The sequence below is a fragment of the Geotrypetes seraphini genome, chromosome 13 (assembly GCF_902459505.1).
Source record: "Geotrypetes seraphini chromosome 13, aGeoSer1.1, whole genome shotgun sequence".
Taxonomy (NCBI): domain Eukaryota; kingdom Metazoa; phylum Chordata; class Amphibia; order Gymnophiona; family Dermophiidae; genus Geotrypetes; species Geotrypetes seraphini.
The window spans coordinates 7,082,303-7,099,505 of NC_047096.1; the positions used below are offsets into that span (position 1 = coordinate 7,082,303).

At 43.1% G+C, this 17,203-nt stretch overlaps 1 protein-coding gene across 1 annotated transcript in view; it reads left to right on the top strand.

Moving 5' to 3' along the window:
• The window catches only part of CTTNBP2NL (CTTNBP2 N-terminal like), a 49,554-nt gene extending 32,758 nt beyond the window's left edge, over window positions 1-16,796 (top strand). The window contains exons 3-5 of the mRNA XM_033918110.1: window positions 10,089-10,319; window positions 12,065-12,172; window positions 14,113-16,796. Of these exons, the coding sequence (XP_033774001.1) occupies window positions 10,089-10,319; window positions 12,065-12,172; window positions 14,113-15,588 (1,815 nt within the window). The 3' untranslated portion in view covers window positions 15,589-16,796. The remainder of the gene's footprint in view (window positions 1-10,088; window positions 10,320-12,064; window positions 12,173-14,112) is intronic.
• The last annotated feature ends 407 nt before the right edge of the window (window positions 16,797-17,203 follow it).

The following is a 17,203-nucleotide window of genomic DNA, read 5'->3' on the forward strand; positions in this document are numbered from 1 at the left end:
GTGGCCAACTCAGGTCACAAGTACCTGGCAGAAACCCAAAGAGTAGCAACATTCCAGAGCTGAGATTGTGATGTCATAAAGCCTCATTCCACCAATGCCTAAGAGCCAACCTTATCAGTGATGTCACAATGGCTTCATTGTCTTATACTTGGCTAACATAAGATAGAGAATGACATGGAGACAGTTGTGCCCATTCCTGTGGTTAACCGCAGGAAACCATCCCCATGCCATTCTTTAAGGAGAAAGGGAAGAATCAGAGTCTGAATGGTCCCAGCCACTGACCCTCAAGCCTTGCTTTGAAGAATGCTGGTGCAGAAGGACTGAGGTTGAGATAGACATTAAAGAATGACACCGGATGGTTTCCCACAATACTGGGACAGACCAAAGGTCCATCAAGCCCAGTATCCTGTTTCCAACAGTGGCCAATTCAAGTCCCAAGTACCTGGCAGAAACCCAAAGAGTAGCAGCATTCCAGAGCTGAGATTGTGATGTCATAAAGCCTCATTCCACCAATGCCTAAGAGCCAACCTCAGCAGTGATGTCACAATGGCTCAATTGTTCTATACTTGGCTTACATAAGAACATAAGATAGAGAATGACAAGGAGACAGCTGTTCCTGTCCCCGTGGTTAACTGCAGGAAACCATGCCCATGTCATTTTTTAAGGAGAGGGAAGAATCAGAGTATGAATTGTGCACTAAGGCCAGATTCTAAAAAACAGCTCCTAACCGCAGTTGTCAATCAACCGCTTGGGCATCGCTAGGCGTCTTAGACAAAGGTGCCACTCATTTGGGTCAGCTTTTCACTCGCCTAATTTTGTGGTACCTATGTTGGATGCCTGATGACGCCTAACTCAACCACGCCTACTGTTTGAGATCGATGTTGTTAGGTGCCCTTAGGGGTGGAAGGGTACCTCCACTTAGGTAAAACTAGGCATCCTAAGAATTTGGTGCCACATTCTTAAATGGTTTAATTTTTGAGTAGCTGAAAACTGGCTTGGTCATTTACCACACCGATTAAGCCAACATAAGAACATAAGTCCATCATGCCCAGCAGTCCACTCACGCGGCGGCCCTCCTGTCAAAGACCAGCGCCCAACTGAGACTAGCCCTACCTGCGTACGACCGTGTTCAGCAGGAACTTATCTAGCTTTGCCTTGAATCCCTGGAGGGTGTTTTCCCCTATAACAGCCTCCGGAAGAGCGTTCCAGCTTTCTACCATTCTCTGGGTGAAGAAGAACTTCCTTATGTTCGTACAGAATCTATCCCTCTCGTTCTCTTCACCTTGGAGAGTGTGAACAACCTGTCCTTATCTACTAAGTTTATCCCCTTCAGTACCTTGAATGTTTCAATCATGTCTCCTCTCAATCTCCTCTGTTCGAGGGAGAAGAGGCCCAGTTTCTCTAATCTTTCGCTGTACGGCAGCTCCTCGAACCCTTTAACCATCTTAGTTGCTCTTCTCTGGACCCTTTCGAGTAGTACCATGTCCTTCTTCATGTACAGTGACCAGTGCTGTACGCAGTACTCCAGGTGAGGGCGCACCATGGCCTGGTACAGCGGCATGATAACCTTCTCCGATCTGTTCGTGATCCCTTTCTTTATCATTCCTAGCATTCTGTTCACCCTTTTCATCGCCACCGCACATTGCGCAGATGGCTTCATCGACTTGTCGATCAGAACTCCCAAGTCCCTTTCCTGGGAGGTCTCTCAAAGTACCGCCCCAAAAGTTAGGCGCTGATCCCAAACTTAGGTTCCATTTAAAGAATTCCCCAGTAACTGGCTTACATAGAGTTAATGTGGGAGCACATTGTTCCTCGTAAACGGGAAGCGCGAACTGCTCCTGGGTTAACATTATACAGGTATTTGCGCCCTGTTGTGAACATTAGTGCATGATCTGCACTCTCCTTTCTGTTGTCTTCATTGGCTACCTGTCCACTATAGGGTTAAGTTTAAGATTTTGCTTCTCACACACAAGGCTTTCCACTCGGGTATCCCCTTATATCTTTCTTCATCCACCGTGCCGTCTTGTTCTTTACGTTTGCTTGACTCAAACTGGATGGCTCTCCCCGGTTCAAGACAGGCACATATGGAATAGCTTTCTATTTTTTGGGCCCTCCCTATGGAAGTCTCTTCCTAATCATATCAGGTCGGAACAGTCCTTCTCCCGCGTCAAGGTTCTTCTGAAAGCTCATGTTTTTTTCGCTCTTTTCAGCTGAGCTAGTCGACACTTGGGGGTGAGATGTCCTGGGCATGGCAGGCAGGTAGCAAATCCACCCTCCACCAGACCCTCCCAAAAACTGAAACTATCATTCCCCTCTATAAAAGGTATATCCCGCGCAGGAAAACTTGGAACATTTCTCCCATTTAGAACCACAGAACTCTGGAACAACCTCTCATCCCCACTCAGAAACTCAAGCTCCTTCCAATCCTTCCGCAAACACTTGAAAACTTGGCTCTTCGCAAAAATCTAATCACCTCCCATTCTCTAGTATCCTGTCCCTCTCTATCTTCTCAGTCCCTCTCCTATATCCTTTCATTGTAGTTCCTTTCCTCTTAATTCTGTAAACCCTGCCGAGGTCTGCGCTTGCGGAGATGGCGCGGTATACAAACCTAAGTTTTAGTTTAGTTTAATAATAAGGCATATTTTGTGTGCTATGTGAGCATTTGGGTGTGAATGGCTTCTTTCCTATCAGCTAGAGTTCTTTTTGATTTTCTTATTTTTATTTGTTTTCAACAGTAATCTGCTTAGATCCTTTGTTGGTACAGGCTGTATGACAAATCACTAAATAACAATAAACTCATAAATGTATGGGAAACCCAGATTTCAGTGCACCTTATACAAAGGGCCCCTTAACTTGGCATCTCATTTTCTTAAAATGGTTTGCTTTAGAACTGCATAATTCCTGTAAAAATCATCCCCAGACAGCTGTTTCCTGTGATTCATACAACTGATAAAGTCCAGCACAAGCCCTGCTACTCTCCCCCTTCCAAGACCCAGCTTTTTCCTTCCTAGTTGCTATATTCATAGAACAAAAGAGTCTTGAAACTGATTGCACTCAGTCTGCCCTAAACATGTTCGCTTTTGCACCATGAATGGATGTGCTCGTGATGCTGCTAAACAAACTCTTTGTTTTCTTAATTTCCAGGCCTGCTTTTCTCCCTTGCAAAAAAGTAGACAGCAAATTAAAATGGGGTTAGTTTTAGAGCAGAGCTGGAGGATGGCAAAGAAAAATGTATTGATCGTTGTTCACGTTAGTTTTATGCGGTCCAGTCTCATAGTTTCCAAGTTTCTTTATTCTTTGATATACCGTTTATCAAACTTGTACCTAAACAGTTTACAATGCAATCAATCCAAAAAGTCTAAAATTAGAAATATAACAAATCATAAAGTTAAATTAAAATTAATGGCAAGATAAAAATAAAAAAGGGAGCATGACAAAAAAAGTATCACTACCAGAACGAAGGAAGTTATCCTGCCACTGTATCGAGCGATGGTGCGCCCACATCTGGAATACTGCGTCTAGTACTGGTCGCCGTACCTTAAGAAGGACATGGCGATACTCGAGAGGGTCCAGAGGAGAGCAACAAGGATGATAAAGGGCATGGAGAACCTTTCATATGCCAAAAGGTTGGACAAGCTGGGGCTCTTTACCCTGGAAAAGCGGAGACTGAGAGGAGACATGATAGAGACTTATAAAATCATGACGGGCATAGAGAAGGTGGAGAGGGACAGATTCTATAGACTAGCGGGGACAACAAAAACAAGAGGTCATTCAGAAAAACTGAGAGGAGACAGATTCAAAATGAATGCAAGGAAGTTCTTCTTTACTCAGAGAGTGGTGGACACCTGGAACGTGCTTCCAAGTGAGGTGATAGGATAAAGTACAATACTGGGGTTCAAAAAGGGACTGGATGACTACCTAGAAGCGAAGGGGATTACAGGGTACAGATAGAGGGTTACTTACAGGACAATTAAGCGCATAGGGTATGAATGTTTTAGGTTAGGAGCACTTACAGGTCATGGACCTGGGGGGCCGCCACGGGAGCGGACTGCCGGGCACGATGGACCCCTGGTCTGCCCCGGCAGGGGCAATGCTTATGTTCTTATGACACATTGGAAACAAAATGGGAGGAGGAGTAGGGTAAATGAATAAGAACATAAGATTTGCCTGGAACGGAACCCCCGCAAATATCGGGGGAGAACTGTACTCTAAAATGTTTGGTGAATCCTGTGAATTTTCCCTTTTGTGTTTTATTTTAAGAACATGAGATATGTGTACTGTGTGTCAGGCTAAAAGGCCAGCAAGCCCAACATCCTGTCTCCAACAATGGTTAATCTGGCATGAACCCAAAAAGTAGATCCATTGCCTGTTACAATTGCTTCAGATATTTGAACTTTGAAGAATTCAGTCCTTTTCAAGTTTTGGTGAGCAGGTTGTGAAACACACAGGTGGAGTTCTATATTAGGAATCTGGATCGGCAGGTCTGTTTTCGTACTTGCATGAGCTAATTGTATGAGGTCAAAGGGTAAGCTGCAGGTTTTTGCACAGGACAGTTCTAATCTTTGTTGTGCTGTACAAAGTTAAATAAATTCTTAAACCACTTGATACAACATATTTTTTTTCTTTAGATTTTATTCAGTGCAAAATAAGAAAAAGATTGCTTGTTCTAAAAATAAGCAGCATATGGTGGCTTGTTCAGTTTTGCAAATCAAAATTCTCTGTTGATGATGCTGAAATGTAACACAGTCGACTCTCAGTTAACCGGCACCCATGGGGGATTGGTGGATGCTGGATAAATGTAGTTTCTGGTTGCTTGAGAGGTACTATTAAAAATAGGCCTAGCTAATACTATACCCATACCTAACATGACCATTGATTTTTTTTCATCAAAAGGGGACATCTATTAATTGTCTGTCCCACCCCCAATTTCTTCCATTCATTTTTCATGTACACATAATATCTTATTAATTCATAATGGTAACCATAAAATTTTAAAAAACTACAAATTCACTATATGCAGAGAAAATGTTCATTATCATTTATATTTGGGGGGGTTTCAAAGATGTCAAGGCAGATGACTTTAAAATATGCAATGTCACCTCAATAACTATAGAAAAATAGACAAATATAGTGCAAAATATAAATTCTCAAAACTGACACATTTTGATCACTAAATTGAAAATAAAATCATTTTTCTTACCTTTGCTGTCTGGTGATTTCATGAGTCTCTGGTTGCATTTCCTCCTGACTGTGTATCCTTTCTTTCATTTCTTTTTTTCTGCACTCAGGCCCAACAATTGTCCCTTTCTATTCCCTCCCTCCTTCCTTCCTATGTCCTTAGTTCCGCCAGTGTCTCCTTCCCATGTCTTTAGTGCCCCCAGTGTCTCCTTCCCATGTCCTTAGTGCCCCCAGTGCCTCCTTCCATGTCCTTAGTGCCCCCAGCGCCTCCTTCCAATGTTCTTAGTGCCCCGTTCCAATGTCCTTAGTGCCCTCAGTGCCTCCTTCCTATGTCCCTCTCACTGCCTTCCAGACTGTCCCCCCCCCACCCCCGAAGCCAGCCTGCCTGCCTACCTTCCTCCCTCCCTCCCTGGCCAAAGCCAGCCTGCTTGCCTGCCTACCTCCTTCCCTCCCTACTGCGCAAAAAAAAAAAAAAAGCCTCCCTCCTACCTTTCCCCCGGTCCACTGCTATCTACCTCCCTGCTGCTGCTGCCGCTAATCGCCGACACGAAGTCTTCTTTCCGACGTCAATTCTGACGTCAGAGAGGACGTTCTGGGCCAGCCCTGCTAGGACTTCCCTTTGCCGCATCATCAGTGATGTGGCAGAGGGAAGGCCTCTGTGGGGCAGGCTGTGAGCAGCCTGTTCAGAGCGATGCCACTGCTGACCATCCGCCACTACTGCTGTTGGAGGAGGCCTTGGAGGTATGTCAGGTCTCACCGAGAAAGGAGAGGTGTTTGTTGCTGAATTGGTGAGTCTGAGTTTCTCACCAAAGTGAATCAATTTGAATCGGTGAATCAGGCAGCACTAGTCACTGGGTGATGCTAGACTTGGGATGCACATGTGTAAGGGCTGAAAATATTGATGTCACAGATCCAAGAGTAAGAATCCAGGATAAAGGATTGGCCTAGGTTTCCCTTATGGTAGTGTACAGCACTGGCATAAATATCATTCTGCCTGAATCTGTTATTTATGCAAAGATGATATTTATTGAGCTAGAGCAAAATGCAAAGAAATCAGGAAGTATCATAGTCAATAATGTAACGCCATTTATAACCAATCACGGTGTTGCGCCATACCAACTTTCTACTAACAAGATCCTACCCAATCCCAAGAATTCCCCCACAATTTTCTCGCTCCAAACTATAAATCACCTAAAATAAGGATGGGGCCATAGAAGGTCACCATTTCCAGAGGACAAGATGACCTTCCAGCAGTAGAGTGACTGCCCCAAGCATTTGCCTGCTTCACTTAGGCAGGTTGAACAGCCAGCTCAGTTTATATTCTGTTTTCAAGATAATCACATGCAGAGTCCTATTTAACTTAATTTCTCTATCTTATAGACCTCAGCGGTACCGCCTGTATGCCAATAAACTTTTTGAACAGACAGTGTTCAGGCACCCATAGTCGTCATCAGCCTCAATATTTCATACTTTAAATAGGCAGAAGCATAAATCCCCATATCAGCATGTTAAGAGTTCCAGCTCCTTTTTAAGCCATCTTCCCTGGTTTTTCTGCTTCTAACTTTGCTTTCTGAAGGGGTACATAGTGCCTCATTCCCAACTGTTGCTTTCTGGCCAGGCTTTGACTGTTTGCTTTTAAATAATGCTTTCAAACATGCATTGAGTGAAATGGTGTGATGGCCATGGTAGTCCACGTTTTAAGATAATATTTAGAAATAAAACAAAGGAAATAAGATAATACCTTTTTTATTAGACTAACTCAATGCATTTTATAATTAGCTTTGAAAGGTTTAGATCAGAAATAGGCAAATGTTGACAAGTATCAGTATATATGTTACGTTAATCAGGTTTTCTATTCCACCTTTACCTATTCTGTTCAAGGTCGGATTATATTACAAGAGGTTGGATCAGTTATCCAGAAAGTTACGGTTTGACATGGACATTCAATAGAATTGCAAGTACAGGTAGATCAATTAGGTAATGGTTACAAGTTCAAGTAGGTTATTGTTGGCTCATCGTTATGTCCCAGGAGTTACATTAGGTAATTTAGAAATAGGCTTTTACAGTTACCATTTCAAGTACTTCAGGGTTGGCTCCCTGTCTTAGTAAATAAGGGAAACATGAAAGCATTTCGGTGATAGTTTCACATTGTTTCCCTCAAAAGATGAAATCTCCATTCTGTCCTGAAAAGTTTCAGCAGTTCAGAATCATAATATAGAAAGTAGCTGTCAGAATCATGATATGAAAGGGAAAGGGGGAACTGAACCCAGTTCTCATGGTTCTCAGGCCATAAGAACATAAGACCAGTGCTCCAAATGAGTCCAGTCTCACCAGTTTAGCATGGAGGGTGTTTTCCCCTATAACAGACTCCAGAAGAGCATTCCAGTTTTCTACCACTCTCTGGGTGAAGAAGAATCTATCCCCTTTCAACTTTAGAGAGTGTCCTCTACCACTTTAACCATTAGGCTACTGCCCCCCCCCCCCAAAAAAAAAAAAAATAAAAAAAGTCTTATAGGACAAAGTGTGCAAAATTGATATATAGACAGTAGACAATAACAGAGAGGAAGTGAAGAAGGTATGTCCCACAGAGAGGAAGTTAGTTATAAACCAGTGCTGCTTATAACCAGGACCTAAATGCTAAGCTGCATTAGCTGATGAATACAGGAATGGCAAGAACCCATTCTCTTCGTACAGCATGTATGTTAAGAATTTATTCTAATGAGGAAAAAAACCATCTTGTGGTAGGAAGTGCTCATGGGACTGCATCTACAATTAACTCTTAACTGCTCTGCATTATCTGCTATGTTAACCCCACCTTAAGGGGTGTAGCATTATCTCTATGCAATTAAGAGCATAAGACTTACAGGTTCAGCGAGACCAAGAGTCATCTAGTCCAGTACCCTGTTTCTAATGGTGGCCAGCCTGGTTCACAAGTACCTAGTAGAGTCCCAAAAAGCTGATTCTGTGCTACTTAATCCCAGGGATAAGCAGTGGCTTTCTCCCAGATCTAGTTTAATAAGTGAATCATTAAATACCTGTACACAAATGAGAAAAAGGGGCAATGTCGGAAAGCCGTATATATTAATGCTAGAAGTATGGAAAACAAGGTTCTTGATCTAGAGGCTCAGTTAGATTTAGTGGCAATCATGGAAATGTGATTCACAGAGAACCATGACTGGGATATAGTTATACCGGGCTATAATCTGTTCAGAAAAGACAGGATAAGAAGAAAAGGAAGGGGAGTTTCATTATATGGTAAAGGATTACGAACAGGAGAATCTGCCTTCACAACCTTGAATAGCAAAAAACAACAATAAAGGTGACCAATGGTGTTCAGTCTCTTTTTATTGTAATTGATTCGACGCGATCGTGTTTCGGCCCATGAGGGGCCTGCCTCAGGAGTCTTATAGTTAAGCCGTGATAGACAAAATCACAATGCTCTATTACTCATCATGGAATGTACTACTCTGTATAAAACATGCATATGCGGCTGAACTGCTAGCTTGAAGAACCAACGTGTGCTGCTGTCCGTGTTTTAGGACACCCCTGCCATCATTTTTGACACCCCCCAATGTAAAAAAAAATATTTTTAGTAATGTTCCCCCAGGTGCAAGCCATGAGGGGTGTCTGCGGCCTGGGAGTCATGGTCCGAGAACTTCCCTTCTCACGGCCCGGTGCCAAGGCTCTGGATAGTCCCCGTGGCCCAGCATGTTCCCAGCCTTCTCTCCTGCCCAATGGCCCTTTACCTTCCGTGAAGCTGAAAAAACTGCCGGCCTCGGCAGTGATTCAGCTACATCGCCCGCGGCTCCCCTTCCTGCTTTCCGTGTCTGCCTCTGCCACAATCCACCTGGGCAGAAACAGGAAGTTGCGTCATTGGCAGACGCGGAAAGCAGGAAGGGGAGCCGCGGGCGATGTCATTGAATCACTGCCGAGGCCGGAAGTTTTTTCAGCTTCACAAAAGGTAAAGGACCACCGGACAGGAGAGAAGGCTGGGAACATGCTGGGCCACAGGGACCCCCTCATGGATTGCACCCGGGGTGGACGGCCTCCCCCTCCCCCCCTTGGTGCGCCACTGCTCCTGAGGCAGGCCCCTGGTGGGCCGAAACATGATCATGTCGAGTCAATCACAATAAAAAGAGGCTGAACACCATAGGTCACCTTTGTTGTTGTTTTTTGCTATATGTTAAAGATCATATTAAAGCCACACAATTGCAGAATCTACGGGGTAAGGAAGAGGCACTGCGGGTCAAAACGGAAAGAGAGAATGGAAAATATATTAATATTGGTGTGATATTCAGGCCTCCTTCACAGGTAGAAGAAGTGAACACAGATTTAATATAACTGTAAAAGGTGAAGTACTACAAACAGGCCTACCCCTCCAGTCATACCACAAGTGCGCAAACTCCAGACACTCTGTACAAACCACAACAAACACTCTGCATACAATTTGCGGATTGCGACTGGAGGGTACAGAGCTCGTCCATTCCATTTTTTTCTTTTCTGTGATTGCCAGCTCGTTTTACTGTTCGATTTTGAATTCTTTATTCTTTGGACCTTGTGTCCTTGTACCGTTGAATTTCTGTATACTCTGTTGCATTTGCTAATAAAAATTATTTACAAAAAACCAAATAGGCCTGATGTTGACTGGAGTATCCCTATTGCGGGATCTCTGAGAAGCAGGGAGGTCGCGGATTCTCTGCAAGGTAATAGAACCCACGCAGGATGGGGTCATCCTGGATTTACTGCTTATAAACGGGGAAAGTGTTTCTGATGATGGTTAAGAACGCGTTACATTTTTTTAAAGCTATTCATAAGTCAGATTTGGGAAAGGGGAAAGGGAGATTCATACTTAGCTCTTGCAGCAACTTTTAAAGTTTTAAAATTTAATTATATGCATTTTTTTTTGTCAGGCCCAGCACAAAGACAAATTCATTAAAGAGCGTTATGGGAAATACAACATCAGCGATCCATTATTGGCACTGCAGAGGGATTACGAGATACTAAAGGTAGAAAATCATGGAGCGAAGCAACCTGTGTGCACCAATCCTCTCTTTATACTGAAGGAAGTGATGAAGCAGTGCAAAAATATGCAGGAAAGAATGTTATCGCAACTGGCTGCTGCAGAAAGCAGGCACCGAAAGGTATGTTGGGGGTGGGGGGGTCATTACATATAATTCCCCATCTAAACCCCGATTCCTTGGCAGCTAAGTTTTAAAGATGAATTTCTTCCTAGACAAAAGAAAAGTGGGGAGGGAACTGTGCACATCAACCTGTGACAGGGTTAAGTCTCAAATCATTTCTTGAATACAACACATGTGCAAATAAATATCAGTCCATATGGCGCTTAATTTGTCTTGTCAATCCTTTCAAACTCTCTTATACCCGACCAGGTCTGTGTTTCAGCTACAACACTGAAGCCTGTGTCAGGGGTGTGAATAAATAATCCACTAGATGGCATCTATGGAAAAAAGAGTGTATGGTCGCAAGTTTAGCGTATCGCTCAAGGGGCCGCGTAGCTGGGCCTTTCGCGAACAGCGTTAAATGTTCATGAAAGGCCCATCTTGAAAACTTGATGCACATCTCCTCCTTGTGGAAGGACTCTAAAACAGCACAGCCCATGCTAATCAGCTCTAGACTTGGCCTGTCTTTTTGTAAATCAAGTTTCAAGTTGATTTGGATTTGTTATCTACGCAATATCATATATTTCAATGCGTATAACAATTGTTTTTTAAAATAACAGTTAAAAAATTGGGGAGGATCTAAACAAGTTTTCACATTCTATTACAAACTGGTACAAAAGGCAAAGGGGGTGAACTACAATTTTTAAGGAAAGAAAGAGAAACATTTAAGGAAAAACACATATGGTGGGATATAAAATAAAAGTAAAGAATAAAACTCATTAAAAACTAGGATTTAGTCCTGTCATGCGTAAAACGGATCACTTTTAACTATATCCAACCCACAATATGGTAATTCTGTCTTTTTGGACAATAAAGGTAACTAACATTTGAAGTTTTAAATCAAATCAGTGTCACAAACAGGATTAACCAATAGGCCAAGTAGGCACATGCCTAGGGCCCGAAATGGTCAGGGGGGGCCTGATGAAGGAGGGTATGAACATTGTTTTTTCCAAACAGCGATGAGCCCCCCATCGACGGAAAGTAAGACAAGCAAGCATCGCAGGTAAGAAAGGCAACGGGAACTGTAATTGTGCAAGCGGTGCTGCTTGCCCAAAGCTTCCCTCTGACGCAGCTTCCTGTTTCCGCCTGGGTGCATGGTGGAGTGGGGTGGGGCAGGTCAGGGGGGCCCTCGAGGAATTCATCCTGCCCTGATCACATCATGTTGAACTGGGTTGCTGTTTTAACAGCTTGAGCTGTTATTTGTGGATGATATAAAGGCAGGTTATTGACATTAATTTGATTTAAAGTTTCAAGGGCTCCTTTTTACAAAGCCGCGCTAGGGCCTTAACGCGCGGAATAGCGTGCGCCATATTGTCGCGTGCATTAGCCGCTACCACCTCCTTTTGAGCAGGCGATAGATTTTCAGATAGCGCACGCTAATCCGATGTGTGCGTTAAAAACGATAGGGTACCTTTGTAAAAGGAGTCCCAAATGTTACTTACCTTTATTATCCTTTCAAGCACTGACATTAATTTGCAATCTTGGACATCCATAATTTTTCGCAAAGGATTAATATGATTCCAGCAAAGAAACTGACCAAAATTATCTGAATGCCATTGCTGAAGATCGTCATTACCTGGATAAATTTGCATAATAGCTGGACATCCAGCACAGAAGCCAACACTGAATAAGTTTAAATGCCATGGTTTGGCTTTTAAAAGAAATGGCTATAGTGCTTTGTAAAGTGTCATTTTTGCCCCTGGCAGGTGATCATGGATCTAGAAGAAGAAAGGCAAAGGCACGCCCAAGACACGGCAGAAGGGGACGATGTCACGTACATGCTGGAAAAGGAGCGAGAGAAATTGACTCAGCAGGTAGAGACCAAAAGCATTTGTACCTTCATTCAGCAGTCTGGTTAACTAGACCCAGTGGCAGCCAGTGCGTTGACACCCTGCCCCCGCCCTCTGCCACATGCATGCCCCCTTCCCTTTCCCCATAACTTTTTAACTTCTTCAGTGTGAGCAGCATGCCCACATCTGTGTCGGCTCGCCCTATGATGTCACTTTGTAGGCGCAGTGATGTCAGAGAGTGTCAGTGTCGACGCGGGCAGCAACCTCGAGCGTTTATTAAACTTGTTATACCGCTCGTTCATTTTACTGGTCCAAGCAGTTTACAAAATATAATTAAAATAAAATAAAAAGGAAATCCATTATTAGATTGGATAGACCTAATCCATAGTATCCAGGCATACTAAGGAAGATTCACTCTTACAAAAAACATTCACTCCTAAATAAAATCATATAATTATCATTAAGCTTTATATTTTCCCAAGACCGCTAGCTGAAGATCTAGAACATTCAGAATATAGGATTAATATCAGATTGATTTAAATCTTGTCCGAATGCTTCTTTAAAAAATACTGTTTTTAACATAGTTTTGAAGGATTTCAAATTTGCCTCTAGTCTCAGCTCTCTTGGCATATGATTCCATAAATTTGGAGCTGCAAAATAGAATGCTTTATTTTGAGTACACTCCCATCTAGCTCTATGAACAGAGGGGATTACCATTCTATTATCCTGAATAGATCTCGGAGTTCTTAATGGCGAATAGGGAATCAAATATGAATGTATGTAAGCAGGCTGTAGCGAGTAAAAAACTCTGTGCGCAAGAAATAAAGCTTTAAATTGGATTCTATAACAAATGGGTAGCCAATGGGTTCTCTTAGCAAGACCGTGCCTGTGGCGGACTCCTCCCCCTTACTGCACCACTGACTAGACCTGATCTTCTGCATTTGGTCAGTGCCAAACGATACTTTAAATTCAGATTTTAATTTCAAATTCATTATTGCTTTGCATGTACCTCTCTCTCCTTGTCTTAAGCTACTGAGAAGACTTGAATGCACACGTTATTTTGACAGGGGTAATATCTAGAAGCTGCGGCTTCTGCTTGTATCATATAGAGCCACACTGGGCATCTCTCATTTGACTTTAATACTCAAAAGAATTTGGAAACCGGGAGCTCTATGGTTTAAAATGATTTTCAATCTGGTTTTCCAGCATGAAGGTTCTTCACTCACAGATTGCATTTGAAATTGGAAATCTGGTTTCGTATGGAAAGTAGATAAGCACTGCTTTGTATGTAAATATACATATGCAGGATAGAGACAGTGGCGTAATAAGGGGGAGGCAGTCCATCCCACGCACGGTACCCCTCCCCCCCCCACGCTCCTCTCCTTGCCACTAGCTCCTCTTGCCTTCTCCTTTACCTTTTTTACTTCCCCGGCACGAGGTTGCTGCCTGCGTCAGCTTTGGCGCTCTCTCTGATGTCACTTCCAGAACCCGCGTCTAGGACGTGACATCAAAGGGCCTTAGTGCTGAAATGAAAACTGGCTATTTTAGGGCACTTGGCTGGTTAAGTGCTGATATTCAGTACTTAACAGGCCAGGTTGACTATATAAAAAGACAGTCCTATTTTACGCTGGTTAAATGTTGAATATCACATTTAACCGGCTATGCGTTAGCTGGCTCTGCAAATTCAATGCCAAAGACAAGACACGGACTAACATTGAGTTCCGGGTTTAATGCTGCTGGCAATCAGCAGATCATCACCAGCTGAATATCGAGCCCGGTATATTTGAGCCATAAGCAGCCATCACCACAAGCAACCTGTCCATTTCACTTTTGCAAACTGGGTTTGATCATTGGAGCAAGACTAAGCTTTATAAAGCAAATGTTTTTGTTTTTCATAGTTGCCATGTTTTAAATCCATTTTTATGCAATTTGTATGATTAACTTTGAAACAAAACTGTTTTCAGTTGGAATTTGAAAAGTCTCAAGTAAAGAAGGCCGAGAAGGAACAGAAGAGACTTTCCAGTCAGTTGGAGGAGGAGAAATCTCGCCACATGCAGCTTTCCTCCGTGCTGATGAAGGAGTGTAAGAAAGCCACCAGCAAGGTGGCAGAGGAGACCCAGCGGGCAGAAGAGCTGAGCCTAATGCTAGAGAAAGAAACGAGTAAAGCCAGTAAGCTGGAGGAGGAGCTGGCGACTGAAAAGAGGCGGGGCCTGCAAATGGAGGCCCAGGTGGAAAAACAACTGTCAGAGTTTGACATTGCGCGAGAGCAGCTTAGGGCAAAATTGAACAGAGAAGAAAATCGAACAAAGGCCCTAAATGAGGAACTGAAAGGTCTTAAGCAAGCAATGGAAGAACTTAAGGTTTCCAGCCAAAGCGGCAGCAACATTCTGCCGTCAAAACCCAGCACAGCCGTGGTGTCCTCAAGCTTTGGAACTGAGAAGCCTTCAATGGTGTCTGTAGCTTGCCAGACAGAGCGCTTTCAGAAAGAGAAAAGAGAGATAGATAACGCAGGCAAGGTTTCACATGTATCATTAGGCAACTCTCCTGTGCCATTTCACCCACATGCAAAACTAAATGGTTATTGTAGCCCAGGAATTGAACAAAATGAGGAGGAGGCTGTACAGATCCATGTGGGAGAAAACCAGGGAGAGAAACTTGTTCTAGCACATGATAGTCTAGCTGAAAACGGAGGTTCCCCCATCAGAATGGAATCTCCCATCCACATGTCGCCATTGCTTCCTTCAAGTAACATGTCCTTGTCCCCAAGCAGCACAGCTGGCTCATCATTAACCTCCTCCCCATGTTCCTCACCTGTGCTAACAAGGCGCTTAATTGGAGCATCTGCCAGTAGCCCCGGATACCAATCATCTTACCAAGTTGGCATCAACCAGCGTTTTCATGCTGCTCGCCACAAATTCCAGTCCCAAGCCGATCAAGAGCAACAGTCAAGTGGCCTTCAAAGTCCACCATCAAGAGATTTGTCTCCAACTACGGTTGACAACTCTGCTGCCAAGCAGCTGGCTCGTAATACTGTCACTCAGGTGTTGTCCAGATTTACCAGTCAACAAGGGTCAGTGAAGACGACCAGTCCCAACAGTTCACCATTTGGTACGGACTACAGAAACTTGGCAAGTCCCACCCAGAAGAATGAGTCCAGCCACTCGCCAAGTGCAAGCAAAGTGTCCAGCCCTCTAAGTCCATTGTCCCCTGGGATTAAATCACCAACCATACCCAGAGCAGAGAGAGGAAACCCGCCACCCATTCCTCCTAAGAAGCCTGGTCTCTCTCAGCCCCCTGCCTCACCCATCTCACTGACCAAAGCACCCATCCATTCATCTTCCTCGGCTTCTACACTGGACATCTCAAGCGGCTGTTGCGCTAACAATTCCATGGTAGCAAACAGCAAAGAAATGGAAATTTTGTTACCGAGCAGTAGCTAGTTCTAAAGTCCTTTAGCCTCAACCAACACTGTCGTTTTGATCAAAATTCATGTTATTTATTTTAGTAGTGGAAGAAACTGTATTATTTAGCACACGGTTTAATTTTCTTCTGTCTTCTTACCTCCCTGATAATGTTTCTGAGGGCTGTACATTTGTTATGGTTCCTTAACGTATTAATATTTCCCATGATGTTTCCAGGACCTTACCAAAAATATTTAGGGGGAAGGGGTTGGGGAAAGATTTAACCATTTTTCTCTGGGATTTTATTACACTTTTGCTGCTTGGAATTCTCATCCACCTGCTGCGGCCACTTAATTACCTGACATGTTTAATAACAGTTTTCGGAAAAGATCTTGCCTGCAAAATAAAGGAAGGTTTAACACTTCAAACATATCCATCCACACGCACACAAAAAGACGGACTTCCAGGATTTGTACCACGATGACTGGTATGTGGGACTTTAACGAGCAGTTTTAAAACGGATTTTAAATGATGTAGAAATAGTTTGCGCAAATTCCAGTTCAGCCAAACACAAAAAGTGCCTATACTAATCCTGCAATAAGAATATTTGTTTTTCTGCACTCACCCAACTTTTTAACAGTTTGTACATTGAATCATGAATGTTTAAAAAAAAAAAAATCACACTATTTTAATCATATTTTAAAATTTACTGTGCAATTTTTAGCCTGTTGGTAGCCAATGCTATGAGGTGAATGAGGGCAAAGTATTTAATACTCAAGCCTGAACTATAGCACCAGCTCATGTAGCTTCCTTTGAAGTGCTAGGAAAAAATGTTCTTTACTCTTAAACAGTTGGTCTTCTTCCCTGGCCAAGAGGAGATACACTTAATAAACTCTGGGGCACCAGCTGTCCTGTGTTTTGTAATGAATCTGTCAATATGCCAGCAACATAGAAAGTCGGTCACGCTGGTGAATGCAGCACTACAATATAGCACTATATATGCGCAAACGCAAGGATTTAAATTCTTAAATTCACTAGTTCTGCAACTGTACATTAACATTTATGGCACTTCTGTGTACTTTCATCTCTTCTCCACCCCCACCCATCTTTTGGAACTAATTCCCCAGGGACTTGGGAGCACTACCAGACAGAAACACATCCCATACCCTCTACCATAGAGCTGGCAAAAAAAAAAAAAAATCCTAAAGGTTTTTCTCCTACAGCTGGAGAGAGCTTTTGTCTGTTTAGCATTTCAGCCTCTCTAGTGCGCTGAGACACTTTCACTGAAAAATACCTTTAAGAATAACCTTCTTGCCACAGGTGGGAATGCAGGTATGACCACAACGTGACCACTGTTTTGCCAGGAAACAGTTGCCCTTTTTAAAGCGACATTACTAACTCAATTTTTAAAAATATAAAATTTCCTCGTTCCTTGGCCTAGCCGATTATTCACTGTGCTTTCTCTTTATATCCTTCCCTAATTCATGTCTTGAAGGTGTTTTGAACTAGGGTCACATTTCCCCCTATTTTAAAAATAAATAAATAAATAAAAATCTTTGTGTTTGCAAGTGGTCATTACCCAGATTCTTCATGTTGCACAGCAGCCAAGCAGAAAAGAGAAAAAAAAACCTATCTGCTATAATCTTTCTGCAGA